At 35.9% G+C, this 19,180-nt stretch overlaps 2 protein-coding genes across 3 annotated transcripts; one reads left to right on the forward strand and one right to left on the reverse strand.

Moving 5' to 3' along the window:
- The first annotated feature begins 379 nt into the window (after window positions 1-379).
- Window positions 380-4,651, forward strand: LOC103444884 (TPR repeat-containing thioredoxin TTL1). Its single transcript, XM_008383833.4, has 7 exons — window positions 380-1,765; window positions 2,260-2,455; window positions 2,566-2,747; window positions 2,834-3,167; window positions 3,269-3,473; window positions 3,559-3,665; window positions 3,790-4,651. Exons 1-7 carry the CDS (start codon window positions 843-845, stop codon window positions 3,940-3,942), a joined length of 2,100 nt encoding a protein of 699 aa, XP_008382055.3. The 5' UTR covers window positions 380-842; the 3' UTR covers window positions 3,943-4,651.
- A 5,742-nt stretch (window positions 4,652-10,393) lies between these two features.
- Window positions 10,394-14,360, reverse strand: LOC103444885 (ubiquitin-conjugating enzyme E2 36). Of its 2 annotated transcripts, XM_008383834.3 has the most exons (8): window positions 14,117-14,360; window positions 13,820-13,847; window positions 13,498-13,584; window positions 12,236-12,294; window positions 11,263-11,304; window positions 11,090-11,163; window positions 10,681-10,778; window positions 10,394-10,579 (listed from the first exon to the last, which is right to left on the reverse strand). In XM_008383834.3, exons 1-8 carry the CDS (start codon window positions 14,150-14,152, stop codon window positions 10,542-10,544), a joined length of 462 nt encoding a protein of 153 aa, XP_008382056.2. In that variant the 5' UTR covers window positions 14,153-14,360; the 3' UTR covers window positions 10,394-10,541. The 2 variants fall into 2 exon arrangements, with proteins under 2 accessions (XP_008382056.2, XP_070675408.1); XM_070819307.1 differs by lacking the exon at window positions 13,820-13,847 and having other exon boundaries at window positions 14,117-14,260.
- Between the last annotated feature and the right edge of the window lie 4,820 nt (window positions 14,361-19,180).

Raw genomic sequence — 19,180 nt, forward strand, 5'->3', positions numbered from 1 at the left:
CAAATTATGCACGAGTACAAATAGCACATAATTAGCCTTAACCAATATGAAAGTCAATCAATTTATTCACAAAAGAGAAAACGAAAGTGAAGGTAATGAAAAAGAGAGACCCCCAATAATATGCTTAGGTGTCACCATTCTTTGAGTTTGTTTTCGAAAATATTTTTATTTACCATTCTGTAATGCTCATACTTTAATAGTTATCGTTGAATGAATTTAAATTTTAAAATCTATATAGTGAACCGACATAAATATCAAAATTTATATTCATCTAACAATAATAAACAGAATGATGTACATTACCACGCTCAGTGAAGAAAAAAAAAATTAGAGTTATAGATTGAGAAAAGAAAAAGGAAAAATAGAATAAAAATACAACAAGAGGAGAAGAGGAGAGAAACCTCAAAGCGTGTCTCGTGAAGGGGCAGGTGAAAGGGAAGAAAGAAAAAACAAGCAATAAAAAACTTCTCTCCTTTCTCTCTCTCTCTCTCTCTCCCCTTCTCTCTCCTCTCTCTCGTTTTCTAAAAGAGGACTTCGCATTCATTCTTTGCTTCCTTCTTTCATATCACGAGATCCCCATCTCGGCTTCTCTTTCCCCCCTCTTTGTCTCTCTCTCTCTCTCTACCCCTTAATGTCTTCATCAGAATCTCTTCTTCTCCTTCTGCTGCTTCTGGGGTTTTCTGCGTCTCTATCTGCCAGCAGTCATTGTTCTTCTTCTCGGAACAGCTTCACTGCCACACATTGCTGAGTAAGACGACGGCCCAGAAAGAAAGAACAGAAATTTACAGATTGAGAGAGAGAAAATCGGAAAAAAGATACGAGCTTTGCTGTTGTTTTCGGAAATGTCGCATTCCGGGAAGCCCATTTCGGAGCAGCTCGGCCTAGACTCGCTTAACGATCGATTCCGTGACTCGCTGAGTTGCGAAGCCAACAAGCCCGATTTCCGAGAACTCGATTTAGGTTCGCCCGTTTCGCCTCTTCGGACTCGCCAGAGCGGCGGCATCGCCACTGCTACAAGCAGTAGCTCCAGCTCATCCGGATCGGTTTCCGGCCGAAATGGGCCCAACCCAGTTGCCAGAAGGGCCGATTCAGCCCCCAACAACCACTCCGGCGAGCTCTCCGGCTCTAGCGAGAGCAGTCCCACAGCCGCAGATAGCGCCCGATCCGCTGGAAACACCCGCAGTTTCAAACCGGGTCATACAATGTGTTCCACCCACCCGCTTATATACTCGGGTCAGAGCTCCGTGAGCTCTCCGCCGCCCAGTGTTTTGCCCACGGGGAACATATGCCCATCTGGGAAATTCTTAAAAACGGGTATGGTCCCGAACCGGAGCTCCAGAACCGACGTTTTGGGTTCGGGTACGGGGAATTATGGTCATGGGAGCATAATGCGGGGCGGTCAGGCTGCTAAAGGCGGCGGCAGTGAGGCAGCGAGTTCCCTGAGTTCGAGGGCGAGCGCCGTGAGTTCGAGGGGTACCGGCTGCAGCGGAGACTTGTTGAAGAGAACAACGGTGAGTGTGGATCCAGAGGAGGTGAAGAGAGCTGGGAATGAGCAGTACAGAAGAGGCCATTTCGCAGAGGCTTTGAGCTTGTACGATCAGGCGATTGCATTGTCTCCGGCCAATGCTGCCTACCGGAGTAACCGGGCGGCAGCATTGACGGGTCTAGGACGGCTGACGGAGGCGGTGAGGGAATGTGAGGAGGCGGTGAGGTTGGATCCCAGTTATGGCAGAGCTCACCAGCGTTTGGGGTCTCTGTTTCTTAGGTGAGTTATTGGGATGTAAAGCAGTAAAGCTCAGTTATTTTTTTCTAAAGCTGATGTGATTAGTGAATTGGTTAGAGTTAATCTTGTTAATTAGTTGGTCAACATTGTTGAGAATGCCTACTTGCTTGGTGTTGGGATCTGCTGTGGTTTGCCCTTTCGATTCGGATTCATTGAATGGTTCTTCTGTGTTTTCTTGTTTGCTTTTACTACCTTCTTGTATGTTGCTTTTACTTCATGATTCGATCTAGTTTTTGGTTGAATTGGGTAAGTGTGAATAGTTGTATTGCATTTTGCTAACTCCTCGATATCTAAAGCTTCTTGGAACCTTCTTTAGAGTTTTTCGGTGGACTTTCAAACTTTCTGGGTTCGTGTTGTTTTACATTCTTAGAATCCAGTCTTGCTGGTTTATAGAACTGTACGTGGACTGAATTTTGATGTATCTCTCCGGCTTAATGTAGCAGGAAATTTACTTGACTTAATCCTATTTATTGCAGGTTAGGGCAGATCGAGAATGCCCGTAGACACCTTTGTTTTCCCGGGCTGCAGCCAGATCCAGCTGAGTTACAGAAATTGCAGGCAGTAGAGAAGCATCTAAAAAGATGTACAGATTCCCGTCGTGTAGGAGATTGGAGAAGTGTATTGAGGGAATGCGATTCTACTATTGCTTCCGGAGCTGACTCTTCTCCTCAGGTAAATATTGATTCCTGAGGTTTTTTTAAGTTTTGTATACGTGGATTTGTATTATTTGATTTAGTGGAAAGATAAGCAAAATGCTGAACTTGTTCAAATTGAATTTACAGCTCTCTATGTGTAGAGCGGAAGCGCTTCTGAAGCTCCACCAAATTGATGACGCTGAATCAGTCGTATTGAATACACCTAGATTAGACACTCATTCCGACCTTTCACAATCTAAGTTCTTTGGGATGCTTTCTGAAGCTTACACTAACTTTGTCTTGGCCCAAATTGAATTGGCATTTGGAAGGTGAGTTCAAAGAATTTAGGCTTCATCTGAAATAATATGGTTAAGGGTTTTGTGGAGAGTGAGAATAGATGATGGATGTGTTGCAGGTTTGAGAATGCAGTTACTGCTGCTGAGAAAGCAGGACAGATTGATTCCCGAAACATTGAAGCTGCAGTGCTGCTAAGTAATGTGCGCTTGGTTATGAGAGCTCGTGCCCGTGGCAATGATCTCTTCAAGTCCGAAAGGTTCACAGAAGCTTGCGCAGCATATGGAGAAGGTCTGAGGCTTGATCCTTCAAACTCTGTTCTCTATTGCAACAGAGCGGCTTGTTGGTTTAAACTTGGGATGTGGGAGCGATCCATTGAAGACTGCAACCAGGCCCTATGTATTAAACATAATTACACAAAAGCCCTTCTCCGAAGGGCTGCCTCCAACAGCAAGGTAAATGCATGTCTAAACCTGTTCATTTTCGTTTCTTTCTGTTCATATATTTTTCTTTTAAGAAACTGCAATTTAGTCCGTTAGTTTTTTGTGTATTGCAGCTAGAAAGATGGATAGAGGCTTTAAAAGATTATGAGGTCTTGAGAAGGTTGCTCCCTGATGACAATGAAGTTGCTGAATCTTTGTTTCATGCTCAAATTGCATTAAAAAAATCCCGTGAGGAAGAAGTTTCTAATTTGAAGTTTGGCGGTGAAGTGGAAGAAATATTAGGTCTTGAGCAGTTCAGAGCTGCGATATCTTTACCAGGTAGGACTTCCCATCTGTACTTCTGTCACCTTATAATTTCTACACCTGCATCATTGCACAAGTGCCTAAAAATTTGCATTTACAGGGGTCTCCGTGGTCCATTTCAAAGCCGCCTCTGATTTGCAATGCAAGCAAATATCACCTTTTCTGGACACGCTTTGTGGTCGCTACCCATCCATAAATTTCCTCAAGGTAAAATTGCTGATCGATGTTTATCATATACTAGTTTGACTGAAGTTTGCATGCACCTGTGATTGCTACTAAAGTACTTTAAGAGAACAAATTTTTTTATGCTTATTACGGTCATGGATCATAGGTTGACATTGAAGAAAACGCAGCAGTTGCAAACAGCGAAAATGTGAGGATTGTACCAACATTCAAGATTTACAAAAATGGGAGCCGAGTGAAGGAAATGGTGCGCCCCAGTCGCGATATGTTGGAACACTCGGTCAGGCATTATAGCTTTTAGAACTCAGGACTGTACTGTAATTCTGCTTCTCAGCCATATTTTTTAGTTTTTCCCGTTGCTGCCCAGCACCCCAGTTTGTTAGGAACTCCCCTTCCGTTCCGCCTCCCATCACATAAGGATTACCAGATACCTGTTACATAATCGGAATCACCAAATAATCTCATTAGCAGCCAATGCCAGTGGATCCCAGAGAGGTAGCTTAGTTCCTTGTTCAGTCTTCATTTATTCATTCATTCCTCATTGCTCTCTGGCTCCACTGTGTTCCTCCTTTCTCCTGTGCCCTCATTCTCTCCCATTTTGGTTGGGAATATCTTCGAACTTTATTCATTTTTCATTCCGATGTAGCCCGGTCTGGTTCCTGGATCCTCACTTCCAGAAAAAAAAATAAAAATGAAACTGTGTACAATCGTTAAATTTGCTTTTAGTTTTATTTGAGAGGGAGGAACGAAAGTCGGTGAGAGAGGGAGAGAGAGGTAGATAGGTATGGAGAGAGAGGGAGAGGGGAGAGAGATGGGTGGCTGGATGTAGAAGAGGATCATCTGTACATGTATATATGTGATGATATATACAAAAAAAGAATGGAAGTCACGAGGGAGATTGGGATGTGTGGTGGGTACTTACTGGGTTTGTGAATGAAGGATGGATATGTTGTTATTGTTGTTTCCTTCTCAAACCAATTATTCGACAATAAAAATTTCTACTTTTCTCTTCTTGTTTCTCACTCTACATTGGTTCAATTCTGTATCATGTTCTTCTCCCACTTTGAATCTGCATCTGAAATGATCCAATCATGTCCTTGAGTTAATGTGCATGTTTCGCTCACAAGCGTTTCTGCTACAAGTGCTTTTATAGAATTACATTGAATTTGGATGTGCTTCCCCAAAACGCGCCTTTATGACCTAGTACATTTATGTTTTTTTTTTTTCCGGAAAAGCGTAGTCATAAGTGCTTGTAGCAATGGAAAAACGCTTTTAGCTTTTCCAGAGGCACCCCCAACCAAGCTCTTACCTCATATGCCTCTAGTTTAATTTGTCAACAATCTAGGGATGCACACATGCTAGTGTTAATTAGCAAAATTCAAGAATTCAGGGAAGTAATATTAATTAACATATTAGTCTTAATGCTAGTCCTGACTAGCTGGCAACAAAGGTTGGTGAGGTGAGACCTGTTAGTCTAAAAATGTTACGGTGCTTCAAAACATCTTATATTTTGAAAATTTTTATCAAGGACCCAAACGGTGAAAAACTCTTAACATATACTCCGAAGAATCATAGAAATTTAGACGGAATTGATTTGGCAGAGAGCAGTAAGTAACCGCGTTGTGAGTATCGGTGGTGACCGATTTGGTCGCATTAGTTTAATGGGGGGCATCCCAAATGGGAATTGTTGACTTGGTAGCAGAAGGGATAAAGTAAATGTGGGGTTTAATGGAGGTTGGTTTTCTTATTAAGATGGATGGACTTGGTGGTTGAAACTATTCAATTCAATACCCTTTTCTTTCTCAACTTGATTCCCCACCTTTAGTGCATAAATTTCGCACACAATAGTAACAACATGCCATCAACGGTCACTTTTAGATATGATCGTCTCGTCATTCTGTCATGCAATGTTATGAATCTGCTTCTGTTTTGTGTTAACATTTAGCAATCTATTAATTGTCGTATTCTTCTTTATTTGTGATTGAGAGATTTTAGATTCGACTTTCGTGAATAGTGAGTTTAATGCTAAATCATTATGACTGGCCATGTTTGTTGCTTGATTCAAATTTCTTGTTAGTGTAAATATATCATTGTATTCAACAAAAAGAAGCATGTACTCCTTCGTTAGTGTTAACATCTTACACATGGTGTACACGCTTAGTTTTTTAGTGTTATCCATTTGCCTTCACGTAAAATGCGACAATGCAGTATCTTAAACTACTTAAATTTATAAGAAAGAGGAGTTCAAATTGAAGTGCAAAATGCCATATACATTGTTTTGGCCTAACCAAATATGCTGTGAAGGGCATTGTTAGATTTTTATCTTTGTCCCTTTTTTTAGCCAACCACTAATTGGTTGTATTAAGACATAATGTTAAATAGAAGAAAAAAAATCATACATAGTATGTTTATTGTCACGTGACATATGAATTCATTAGTATAATGTTACATATAAAAATATCATACATCGCATTACATCATCAATTAAAAACGTCATTGTACAATGACGGTGAATTAAGGGCTAGTTTTGGATTGTTGTGTTTTTTTAATAAATTGCTTATGATGTGCTTTAAGAATAATTAGCTGCAAAATAAAGCAGTTGAGCGTTTGATAAACTATATTTTTTAAAATGTTGTCAATATAAAAAGTAGTATCTAAAAGGATAAATAATGTCATTGTTTAAAATTAATGAGCTTATCGCATGAATTAAAAATATTCTAAAGACTCAAATCCACTTTTTATTAAAGCAATTTTTAAAAGCAACTTATAGGCTACTTTTAAAAGTTACTGTTTGGAAGCCATTACTTTTAAAATAAACAGTATATTTTATTTTTACCAAACACTTTGTTGCTGCTTAATTTTAAAGTAAATCAGTTTTTGGTGAAGAAAAAAAAAACCAATACTACTCAATACACACAACTAATTACCTAACTCATCAGTCTAATTATAAATTGTTCACCTGGTGGTGGGTGCTAATATCAAATGTGTGCGTGGGCGGTTGGGTGGCTGGCGCTGACGGCGACCACCGCACTAAGTAGGCCTAATGCCCTTTTAACTTTACTTTCTAAACAAGATTTGATTGATTATTATGTTTTGTGAGGCACTGATTGTGATTAGGGAGGGGCTCTATCTTTACATTCAGTGGCAAATTACAACTTGCCCTTATTATAATCAGGAATCATTTTTGCTCACCATCAGAAATTATAGTGTATGCCTACTATACACGAGCATATATCTAATCATCTATCACGTGCCTTTTAACTTAAACTCTAGTTAACTTTCACATTACATGTTATTTTTTCAATTTTGGAAAAAAAATTAACCAAGATTAGATGAAATGACACATGACAAATAATTAGGTGTATGGTGAGCATACACCAGAGTTTTTTGTGGTGAGCCAAAATGCTCATGGGGTTTTTCTGTTGATTGAGTTAATATTTTTTAAAAGGTTCTAACTCATAGGGTTCGAATTACAATTGTCCAAAAGGGAGTTGAGCTTGGTTTAGTGTATAAATTAGGGATAAACAGATATGTAAAAAGTCTAAAACACCCTTGAGTTAAACCGTTCTTTAATGGAATAGTATGGTGAAAAAGTTGAAAATGTCAGTTTCAAAAATAAAGTGGGACAAAATCAATTTCAATAGATAAACTGAAACTAAATAACAATTAATAAGCCAAAAAAGTATTACTTGATTTGTTTTATGTCACTTACATAGTTACATTAGAATAATTTTTTGTTTGATAATATTATCTTGAATTTTGTAAGAAAATTAAGAAGAAGAAAGAACTATAAGTGAGGAGAGGGACATATGAATGACGATTCTCTTCGGATCACCTTTGTAAGAATCTTAAGGATCGTCAAATTATATTTGTTCATCGTAATCGTATGGCCATAAATCATTTTAAATACTTTTATTTTAAATTAAATATAAATAATTCATAACAAAAACTAACCGTACAATATATGTGGATCGGGAGATGATCCTCCTGGGGGACATATGTGGTATGAACACTATTCATTCGGTCGTATCGAAATAATAAGAGTTAAATAAGACAAGACAAGTGAGTAGATGAGACACTTGAGTTTGGTGGTGATTTGCAGTTATAAATTCAACCGTCAAAACTCTGGAACTCCCCGGTCGGTGCGTCACCAGCGGTCAAACGGCCGGCTGACCACTTTGCTCAAGTGCTCATAAATTATTATTAGTGATTTTTTTATTAATTAAATTAAATCTTTGTCGTAAAAAAGGACAAAGAAATGAAGCATTTCATAAAATAAGTGCTAATTTTTGAGTTAGTAAAATGAGATTAAAATTGATTTTTGAAAGCACAGTTAAATGGATGTATTTGTATAAAAAAAAAAAATCTAATCTGTTTAGAGAATATTTGACTTCTTATATGTGTCGAGTCATTCATCATTTTATGACAATGATCATCATCTTATCGTATAAACATCATAATTTGAAGCGTTCTTTTTTTAGATCATCTTTTGGATCATTTTCAATATAATTCATTTGGTTTATAGATTTTTTTTATCATTTATACGTAAAATCAACTAAATTTATAGTATAAATAATGTTCTCCATTATTAAATTTCAACTTTTTTTATCGAACCAAAGTTTTCAGAGATAATTTTTAAATAAATATAAATAATAATAATAGTTTGAACAAACGATATTATCTATAATAAGGGAGAAGGGAGATGGACTTAACCTTACAATGAACTAGTAATAATGTGATTTAAATTTTATTTTAGCAAGAATCGAATTTAAAACATCTCATATACAAATGAAGAAGAATACTATTAGACTATAATACGAAGTGAAAAAAAAATATAATGGTTTGAACTACAATATTTGTAGAGAAAAATAATGCTTTAAAAGTAAAATGTTATACTTTTAAAGAACTAATAATGTTATTTAGTACTACAGTCTAGTGATATTTCTCTTCACTTGTAAGTGAGAGGTCTTAGGTTCGATTATCATTAAAGGTAAATTTGAACCATATTATTGCTAGTCCATTGTGAGGTTAAGCATATTCTCTTCTCTTTAGTATAGATAATATCGTTTGTTCAAAAAAAAAAAAAAACTGATGAGAACACTAAAAACAAAACACGAAAAACAAAAACAAGAATAAAGTTGAGAGAGGCGCGTGGGGCTGTACAGTGAAGGGGGCAGTGGCAGAAGGGAGAGGAATCCAAAGTGAAACACTGAACTGAAGGACGGATGGATGGTTCGTACATGGTATGGCTATTTGTTTGTGGGGTAGGTACCCTACGCGTGACGTATCTCTATCCTACATTGTAGGGCTGTAAAAAGGGCAGCAGCGAAAGTATCAAGGAAGGAGGATTCTCTTTGTGAGAATCAATATGATATTTTAATTATGTCCGTTCATTATAAATTGTACGATTAGTTTTCATCAAGTACTATTTATATTTATTTTTAAATATAAAAATTAAAATAACCATACGATGTACGATGAATAGATATAATTAAAAGATTCCTGAAATTCTTATAAAGAGAATTCGAAGAAAATTCTCATCCAGTATCAAGTGTAGGGAATCCGTTTAGGATTCTGTTCGGCTGAATTTTGTTAAATATGTGACCTAGATTACTTTTATTACAAGTTAGTTGATTAGTATATATTTATAATATTGTGATGTTCAGGATCATGTCGGGGCTGGAGGTTAGATTTCCTTGTGATCTAATCAGATTTCTTGAAAACCATGTCGTTTTGTGGTGTTTTCATGTTTTGGATACGAGAGGAGCTTCACTCCTTAAGATTGAAGAGGAGTTCTTCCTTAGTTTCTTTTATAGAATTTTGTATTTATAATAAGAATTATTTATATTATAAACCGATATGTAAAGATTTTATTTATAAAAAAATAATTAAAATTAAGATTATTTATTCAAGCAACTGTAGCAAATAGACTTATGATTTTAGCTTAACCGAATAGGTCCATTTGTTTCTATATAATTTGATGACTATACAATCTCGTATTTTAATGATTCCTTGCTGAGATAATCTTTAGAAAGTGGTTTATAATACTAACGGTTCCAATGATAAGTCTAAATTTCGTAAATCAACCACAAAGTGAATTGAAGAAGACCTCCTCCCCCATGGAAGAGCTAAGTTAACTCTTTTTGCTCTTTTTTGGTATGTTGGTGGGCGGAACTCAAAGAAGTACAAAGCGTACACACGACATTAGTCCATGGAATCCGTTAGATCCAGACCCAATACGAATCCATGTTGAAACAGGGGTGTTGAACGCTTTTTCACTCTTTTTAACTTCTTACGAATTTATAAAAGATCCCGATACTGTTCACTTTAACAAAAAAACCACATTTTTACACTAAAAAATCAATCCTGTATTATTTACTTTATCTTTTATTTTATCCTTAACATTAAAACTCAAAGTTTTCAAACCATTTTAATTAGTTTTCCTAATTATTCAAACGTACATTGAAACTTATGAGTTATTCAATATTCAATCCAATCCAAAGTAATCCAAGCAACCAAATACAATTCAACGAAAAATTGTCATAACTAACCGGGAATACAATTCTTCAAAACAAAGCAAAACGAGAAAGAAAATTAGTAGATAATTATTCACAATATTCATTGCCAGAAATCCATATTTTGAAGTGCCTATGACAAACCCCCACAGTGGTCGTTTGAGAGTGGAGATAGAAAATACCTTAATCCTTGATCATACAAGTTCACAGACGAGCTTCCGAAAGAGATGGAACAAGTTTTCAGGCAACAAATGGTAGCTTGTGAACATTAAACTTCCAATATTTCAAACATCAATTCTTCCAAATTTTCATTTTAAAAATGACAGCGAATAGCGTACATTGCATTAATGTTATTTTAGGGAAGGATAAAGTTTTCACCATGTCATTACACGCCGCTTGCATATAAACGGGTCCATTCCTTGGCTGCGGGGATGGGATCAAGAAAGAACGCATTAGCTTCAACGCTTTTCAATTGATATTCGAGTAATATGTAAGCTGGGGAAAACCAGTAATAAGAAACACACCTGTTTCAACAGCTTCAGCCTCATTTGATTTCCAATGCTTTGCGATGTTCTCTGAGAGCGGGTCGTCGGGGTTTGGGGCACTCAAAAGTGCCTGAATACTAGAAGAAAATGATAGCAACATTGCCAATTATTCAGTTTCAATTTTACTTAGAAGGATAGAACCATACATCACATTAAAACATTTCCCAAATTATGCAGTGCTTGTATAAGAATAAAGCAGTAGAAATGGAATAGCAGCTGCACAAGCTCCACGTTACAGGTGTATGAACTATGCCAAAATTTATTCTGTTATGGAACACATAATTTATTGTGATATTTTAACCAGTGATCTACACTGATGTTTTGTTTTGTTTTGTTTTGATCACAGAACAGGTATAGTATATTACAAAGACAATATGAAAGCATATACCTCAAAAGTACAGTTCGGATCTGGAGAGCAGGACTCCACTTGTCTTTCAATATATCAAGGCATATCCTTCCCAGCTGATTAACAAAGCCGTGCATAAAAGGCATTAAATTATTTGGGGAACCTTTGAAAGTGAAAGGAAGGGGAAAAAAAAACATATGCACACCACAGCCTACCTTGTCAATGTTAGGATGATAAATTTTAGTGAGAAATCGAACCTGATACAACGGAAAAACAAATGATTACTTGATACACATACGTAAGGAATGTTAAAATGCCAGGGGGGGGCATGCTTAATGTAGAAAAAGTGGAGCCTTAAACTGCAGGACCAAAACCACGTCCTGACACATTCACAAAATTAATAAACAATGACAACCCAGTTGCCTTAGGAAGTCTCTAACAGTTTCGTGTACCATGTTGGCATTCTGTGGAAAGGCCAGCTGATTATTCAACTGCACACTACGAAAATTTCACCTATGTGAGCATGCTTCAATTGACAACATTTGCTAGTAAAGGTGAAAATATGTAGACTGTTCTTAGAATAGTTTTTTTATCTAAGAAAAACCATCCAAGTACAACTATTAACCTATGGAAATTTCTATCATAAATCATCAACGATAAGAATCACATTAGTAAAAGAAAGTGTAATATAAAAGATAATATTTATTCCTAAAAGCCAAATAACTTCAGTTCTTTAACTCCCTTATCTTTTGCAACTTTAAGAATTGCCCCCTGAGATCCTAAAGATCCACCCCATATGCATTATATATACACATACCAAACAATAATTTCTCCTTAGTAAAAACAATATCTGCTTTAAAAGACTACCCTGTTTCAGAACAGTTCGCAAAACACACTACAGCCATTGTGGGCAAAAACCACACATAACCGAAAAAAGCACGGAACAACATTAAATCCCATCAAATTGCACGACAAGAGAATCATACAAATAAAACAAAACTGTGATGAAATCTATCACAAAGGAGGAACAAGAATTGTGAAGATAAAACCCATTTATCAAATAACTGTATAACTCCAGACATCTGAATCAAGAATTAAAAGCGCTCCTATACACAGCAATGTTTCATTTCATACTCTCCCTCAATCTTTGAGTTGGGATTGTGTTATACTGACTTCAAATCAAAGTACCTTTGGAGCTGCCATTGGGTATTCTTCAGGCAAAAAGAGTTCCAACTTGAAGACTCCTCCTAAATAGAAACAAAACATATCATGTTAAATCTACAAATTACGATGGTAAGTGATGGAAAAGAAAGCATAGGAGTAACAAGAAAAAGGAGCCATGTTAACCCATATTACATTTCTGAAACTGACATCTGATATTTATGTTTCTGACAAAGAATATAATACGTAGTAACCAAGTGGCAAATATAGCAACATATAAGAACAAATAAACTACTATCATTTCTCTCATGCTCAAAGCAAAGCAAAGTGGACTGCCACTTCACACAGATGTAAAATAGCGGAGTAGTGATTGGCTAGAAAGGCTATGATCAATAATCTGGCTTGGTTTATTGTACTTGACACTCTGTTGTGTGCCGTCAATGCTATACCCCTCTAACAGGCCAATGAACACATATTAGACAGACAGGCAGTACATAAATGGACTACACTTTCCCACCGTATGAACGACATACAAATTTGTCCAGGTGAGATATAACTTTCCCCAATTATAGGGCTGATTGCTACATCATCTCAATTAGCCTGCCTTTCTGAGTAGCATGATCTCTCCCTAGCCATCCATTGCAACTGAATCCAAAACATTCCTGTTTGTTGTGCTCAGTCCTTCAGAATATTGCAAAAATCTCTAGTAGCTCCATGACATGGTCTAGCTGCATGCATTCACTGATAGTTCACTTCATATATATACTTCCATTAGAAATGCAAGGGAGATACGATTATGCCCTCTCAACACAAAGTAATCCCAGGGCACTCCATTGCTACATTAATTACTGAAATGGACAGGATACTCTTTTTGTACCCAAGACTAAAGACAGATCTCAAAGATAGACAACCTTCGCTAACCCCTATATGGCTCAACAAAATGATCCAGCCTCCTAATTATTCCTCAGAAATACTCTGACAAACAACAAAGTCCTTAATTTGTTCAGCTCACTTTCACATAAAACAACACAAACACATACATTCAACAATGCAGACACAATAAGTCATCATTCCCACAAGCAGAGTTCTATCAAGCTTGCACTCCCAATGTACAGCTCAAATTTATGAATTTATGTGCATAAAATAAAAGAAATTTCAAACAATCAAACTTCTATAGACTCCTTCTAGGAAATTTCCTCAAACAAGTAAAAGATTAACAATAATAACCAACCAGGTATAGATTTCGTAGATAACATATTCCACAAAGCATTCAGTTCAGTTATATATACCTTCATAAGGAGATTGTGTTGGGCCAAGGATCATCACATTGAAGTATCGCATGTTCTCTTCTGACGGTGAAGCACTAATCCCCGGTGCTGAAACCACAAATCACAGTATAAAGTAATAAGTAAACCGCATAACACCCTTTACAAATAAAACCCCAACAAAATTAGCATATTTATATTATACTTAAGCCTAAAAACAACTATCAAACTCTCATTCGTTTTGAATTTCTCTATGAAACAAACTTGTAGACAAATGAAACGAATTTTAAGCATAATTTCAAATTCAAGCTCCAAATAATCAATGGGGAAAAGGTGAATCACTTACCAGGTTCACTGAGCAGACGTTGAGTTTCCTTCGGGATCAAATACAAAAAAGCAAAAATTGTTAAAAAATTACCCAAAAATCAAACCCTCGAAACCCTAATCCCCATTTCGTCGCTACGAAACTCAGTACAAAAATGAATAAGATCGAATCTTTTCAGGCACAAATCACAGAAAATATTCGATGAAATTAACACAAAAAAAAGGCAATTAAAAGTTTAAATTTTCGTTTCAGGGGACGCAAACAGAGCGATCAGAGGTAAATTAAAAGAGGGATCGAGAAGAAGATTGAAGGGCGAACCTTGATGATTCGTCGGGGAAGATTACTGTTCGCCATTCGAAGGTCGATTGCAGAATACGCAATGAGGGTTTTGCAGAGAAAGAGAGAGACAGCGAGAGAGAGACAGAGGTGGGTTTTCTTTCTTTCTTTCTCTCACTAGGACGAAGAAGTAATCATAACAAGCACTCGGTTTACGAATATATTACGCGTTTTTTGTTTCCGTGAAAAATAAAAAGGAAATGATTTGACTTGTTTATTATTCTTTCTCTTTTTTTTTTCTTTTAAATTGTTTATTATATTTTTTTTACCCTTTTTTCACTTGGTTGGAAAGTAGCTAAATAGTTAGGCTGGATTTTTGTAATTTTTTTGTTTAAGAAAAATTAACGAAAAATTCAAAAAAAAAAAAAATTTTAATGAATAATAACAAATAAAAATAAAATGAATAGTATTCATGAAAAATAAAAATATAACTTTTCGTTAAAAGTGAATAGTATAAAAAATGTTAAAGAGTATTTCCTTAAAATTCTTTTTTTTTTAATACAGGAGATATTTTGTACTAATCTGCATTAAAAAAGAAGGTTTGAACCTTAGCCGTGGTAGGGTGGAACAAAAAAGTGATAACCTATATAACAAAGCACCGCTAGTAAACTTTTGTACTTGATTCTAAGTTCCAGATGTCAAAAAAGGATCCAAAAACAAAATTATAGAAGGTTTTGATATTCTGGTGATTTCACTATTTAATTATTTTAATTAGGTTTTTTAAAGAGAATTATTATTTACATTTTAAATTTTTCAAAGGGATTGAAATTTTTGGAGTGCTTTCCTTCTCAAAAGTTTATAACTTTGGCTCGTTTTTAGTTATTTTCGAGCGGTTCTCGTGTATAAAATGGTCATGTTACCAATGAAAAAATGGGTTCACCAACAATCCAATGGAACAAATGGTTGAGCATATGATTCTGGTGAGCGATTATACAATATGAGCATTATTACATTAAAAATGATCAAAGAGTTAAATTGTTAAGTTCTCTAAGCTAAATATGACTCGAAAGTATTAAATGATTATCGAAATGTGCATTTTCCTATTTTATTACTTTTTCTTTTTGCGCAAGCAACCTCTAGCTGGGTTAAATCTTTCGTGATGGAAATGCCCTCTTCCCCCAAGCCAAACTCAACAAAGAGCAAGCACCTACTCCTACAAAATGAAAAACAAGCCACTCTAGTAGTGCTCCTCTATTTTTCAGTTGTCTTCAAATCAAAGTATGACTAATAGGAGCGCGCTACATCCTTATTTGTTTTTGTTCCTTAATTTTTCTTGATTTATTTAGTTAAAAACCGACAATGAACAAGAATGTGCAGAAGAAAAAGACGTGTGCAGAAAGCACTCTATATCTAATAGATTATGACAATCTTATACACTGCAAAATTTGAAGTAACTAATAAGAAAGGATTGCCTTAATTTTGTGTATCTTTGAGTATGGTTTCTAGCTTTCTACCTCTTCTTTTTTTTTTTTTCATTTTTTGGACAAGAATGAAGCTTCATTAATGAAAGAGAAATACAATTTGTGTTAACAGATGTCTAAACCTAAACAAAACACAAAGTAAGAAACCAAGCCCAAAAAAAGAGAGCTACAACCCCAGCCACAAAGGGAGGCTCACACAAATTTAGGCCCGTAAGCTACAAAAGAAGCAGTGAACAGAAAAACCCTAATCTCCAAGCGCCAAAACCCAGCCACCATTGCCACAACCGCTGCTACCTCCGCAAAGGAAGACATCACACCAAATTGAAAAATGCACCCTAACCAAAAACTAGATGTCACATCCCGGCCCGGGACGGACCACTTCCTGGGCCTGCTCCACCACCGTATCACGATATTGTCCCTTTGGGCCCCAACTCCGCCCTTATGGTTTTGTTTTTGGGTGACCCACTGGGAAGTTGCTCGTGAGTTCCCAAAAACAAAACCGTGAGGGCGGAGTTGGGGCCCAAAGCGGACAATATCGTGCTACGGTGGTGGAGCGGGCCCGGGAAGTGGTTCACCCCGGGGCAAGTTAGGCCTATTTTGGTTGATCGTATACTCGATGCCCAGATGAATGAGGAAGAAATTCAAGAATTAATTGAGGCAAGGAAAAAAAAAAAGGAAAAAGAAAGACCTTATAGTTAGAGAATCACATGGCATATTTTCCTGAAAAGTGTTTAAGACTTGTGATTTGAGTTTTGCTGTTATATATGATTATATATATACTATTTTTTGTGAAAGTATACAGGTTTTACAACGAGGGGTTAGAAGTGTTGTTATATGAAATATTTTCGAAAAGCTTTGTTTTATTGACCCACTCAATCTTGTTTTGCGCCCCTCCAGGTTCAAGATAGCAGAGCTTTGGTGACCACGAGGAATCCAGCGGTGTTCTGACAGAATTCGCAAAAGTAGGACTCACCCTCGGGTGTTACATCTTAGTAATTGTATCTTTAAAGCTTTTGAACTGTGTAAATGGTTACGTCACGCTCACGTGACGGCCATCACGCCTTGATTTTAGGATCGGGGTGTGTCACTAGATCTGAGAGTATTAAGCACAGTCAATCCACCAAGAGCTCAAGCCTCCATAGCCACACCTGCAAGAAAAGTCACCAAAAGTATCAATAGGAGGGGGAGGGCGAAAGAAAAACACCCTTGTTCCAACGTAAATCGTTCCGCACTTCTACCTCTTTTTGATCACCAATAAGCAAGTATGCACTTAATGGCATCCACAAGTTCGATCTTTCTCGCATACCAAGAAGCGAGGAAAAGAAACAAATTTGATCTTTCTCCTTTGATGTTTGAGTTTAAGTATCATGCAAGCTTGTACACACAAATATTGAATAATACATTATAAAAACTAAAAATCAAAAACAAAAATATAGAACATCCAATATTCTTTCCAGATCGTGAAAGTGTTGCTCGAGAGTTCTACGAATATGTCTACAGTGGAGCATATTGTTGAAGACTTTAAGGGCTGGTTTGGTATTGCTGTGGTTTGAAAAAAAAATTGCTTCTACTATGCTATGAGAATAAGCGGCTGTGAAATAAAGTTGTAGAGTGTTTGGTAAACTTTTTTGTAAAAATGATTTTGAAAAAAAAAAACAGTATTATAGTGTTTGGTAAACTTTTATGTAAACCAGATGTGAAAAAAAGTCGGTTTTTCAAAGATGGGTTTTGCAGCTTCTTGTTTTTGGCTTTTTTTCACCCAAAACTGTGAAAAAAAAGCTAAAGCTGAATGTTTACCAAACTTCACCTAAGGCTGCTCTTCTCAGGATCACTGGAGCTTTAGTTACTCATACACGTCGTCAAGGCAATGGTACTGCTTAATGTATATTTAAACTAACCTAAATAATAGATTAATTTAAACCAAATTAAATTCATAAGTGCACGAATCAATTGTAGGAATATATGCAAATACGAGGTTGATCCCACATGAATTGCTTTTAATACCAATTCAACCACTTGATTACGCAAAACTTAACTTAATTAGGAAACAAATGATTGATTAATTGATTACGAGAAATAATTAAAACTCCAACTTATAATCAAACCATAAAGATGAATAATGAAAAAAACACAACGAATGAAGGTTTACACAAATTAATATCATGAAAGCCTAAGGTCATGAATCCACCAATAACAATCCTATTCCTTTTCTTCAAGCCGATCACTATCCAATTACCATGCCAATATTTAAGGTTGTTCTTTCTAATATATGAATTAGTCTGTGGTCAGGCGTCAACTTGTGTGTCTATACGTGACAATTATATCCTATTGGTTAGACATACAATTAAACACATAAAAACCTATTGAGCACTGAGAATCATGTCAACCAAGTAGGACTAATTTGATATTGGTCATCCTCACTAGTTTTATACTCTTCTTAATCTTAGTTCCAATAATTCTAATTGATTGGTCATCCTCTTAGACTTATCTAATTATCTAGAAACAAGGTCCTAATGATGGCCAGTCACAAGAACATTCGAAAATAGAATAAATTAAATACAATGATTAAGAATTAAACATGGTATGTAATCGAATAATAATTAACAAAATACTTTGGAAATAATTATGTCATGGTTTCATCATAAGCCTTAGAAAAGTAGTTTAGTTACATACAATCATAATAAATATCACAAAAAAAGTCATGGAAGAAGATAAAACCCAGAAAAGTATGGTAAAACACACACTAAGCTTCCCTCCTTCCCTTTGGACGAATTTTGTTTATAAGGTAGTCTTAAGAGAACCTAGGGTATTATATGTTATCTAGGAAAACCCTAAAAATTATGGTAAAAAACTCTCCTAAAATAAAACAAATTTCTAAATAATTAATAAACAAATTAGGAAAGAATCCTTCTTGGCTTGGAAAACACGTCATCATATTTTCACGCCAAATTTGGGGTCGATTTACCTTCTGCAAAATTCTGTAAAAATATAGGAAATGTAAATTTATCTCTTATATTTCCAAGCATATGTCGCACACCACTAGAAAAAATCGAAAAAGCCTTCAAATCGCCATTCTCCCACAACTGCACAGTACTGATGGGATTGCAACTTCTGCAGGATTAACTTGCAAAACTAGAACTTTTGGCTTCATGGAAAATTATGAAATTCGAATAAAATAGTCTTCAGCCTCTTAGCTTCCTTCTCCAATTGACCTTACATCAAAATTCTTCTGGAAAGTCGAATTATCACAAAAAACGTCGCAGATTGGTTGAAACCAAGAAAAGGAAAGTAATAAGGTTCTTTTAAGACCAATTTGTTAACAAAACATAGGGATAATTGATATGAAATAATAACAAATAATGCACTTATCATTGCTCATCACCTAGCCCGCTTTGCCCTTCATAATTAAGGATAACATCCAAAGTATCCCCTTTTTTAACCATGCAAATCTCCCATCGTTGCTTTAAAAAAAAAAACAAAAAAAAACTAGTCCACCCAATATCAAAATTAAACTTATTGTTTGTTGGTCATGTTTGATTGAATTTTTAATGCCCACTCCGACGTTAATTTTTTAAACACTACTTAACTTTAATTTGAAAGGGAATTATAAAAACATAATACCAGC

The sequence above is a fragment of the Malus domestica genome, chromosome 03 (genome assembly GCF_042453785.1).
Source record: "Malus domestica chromosome 03, GDT2T_hap1".
Taxonomy (NCBI): domain Eukaryota; kingdom Viridiplantae; phylum Streptophyta; class Magnoliopsida; order Rosales; family Rosaceae; genus Malus; species Malus domestica.

Coding starts and splice junctions, on each gene's coding strand:
- LOC103444884 (XM_008383833.4), top strand. CDS start 843: ATGTCGCATTCCGGGAAGCCCATTTCGGAGCAGCTCGGCCTAGACTCG. Junction 2,748..2,833: donor ATTGAATTGGCATTTGGAAG/GTGAGTTCAAAG, acceptor GATGTGTTGCAG/GTTTGAGAATGCAGTTACTG. Junction 3,474..3,558: donor AGCTGCGATATCTTTACCAG/GTAGGACTTCCC, acceptor TTGCATTTACAG/GGGTCTCCGTGGTCCATTTC.
- LOC103444885 (XM_008383834.3), bottom strand. CDS start 14,152: ATGGCGAACAGTAATCTTCCCCGACGAATCATCAAG. Junction 10,779..11,089: donor ATCCGAACTGTACTTTTGAG/GTATATGCTTTC, acceptor ATTTTCTTCTAG/TATTCAGGCACTTTTGAGTG. Junction 10,580..10,680: donor GGCTGAAGCTGTTGAAACAG/GTGTGTTTCTTA, acceptor CCATCCCCGCAG/CCAAGGAATGGACCCGTTTA.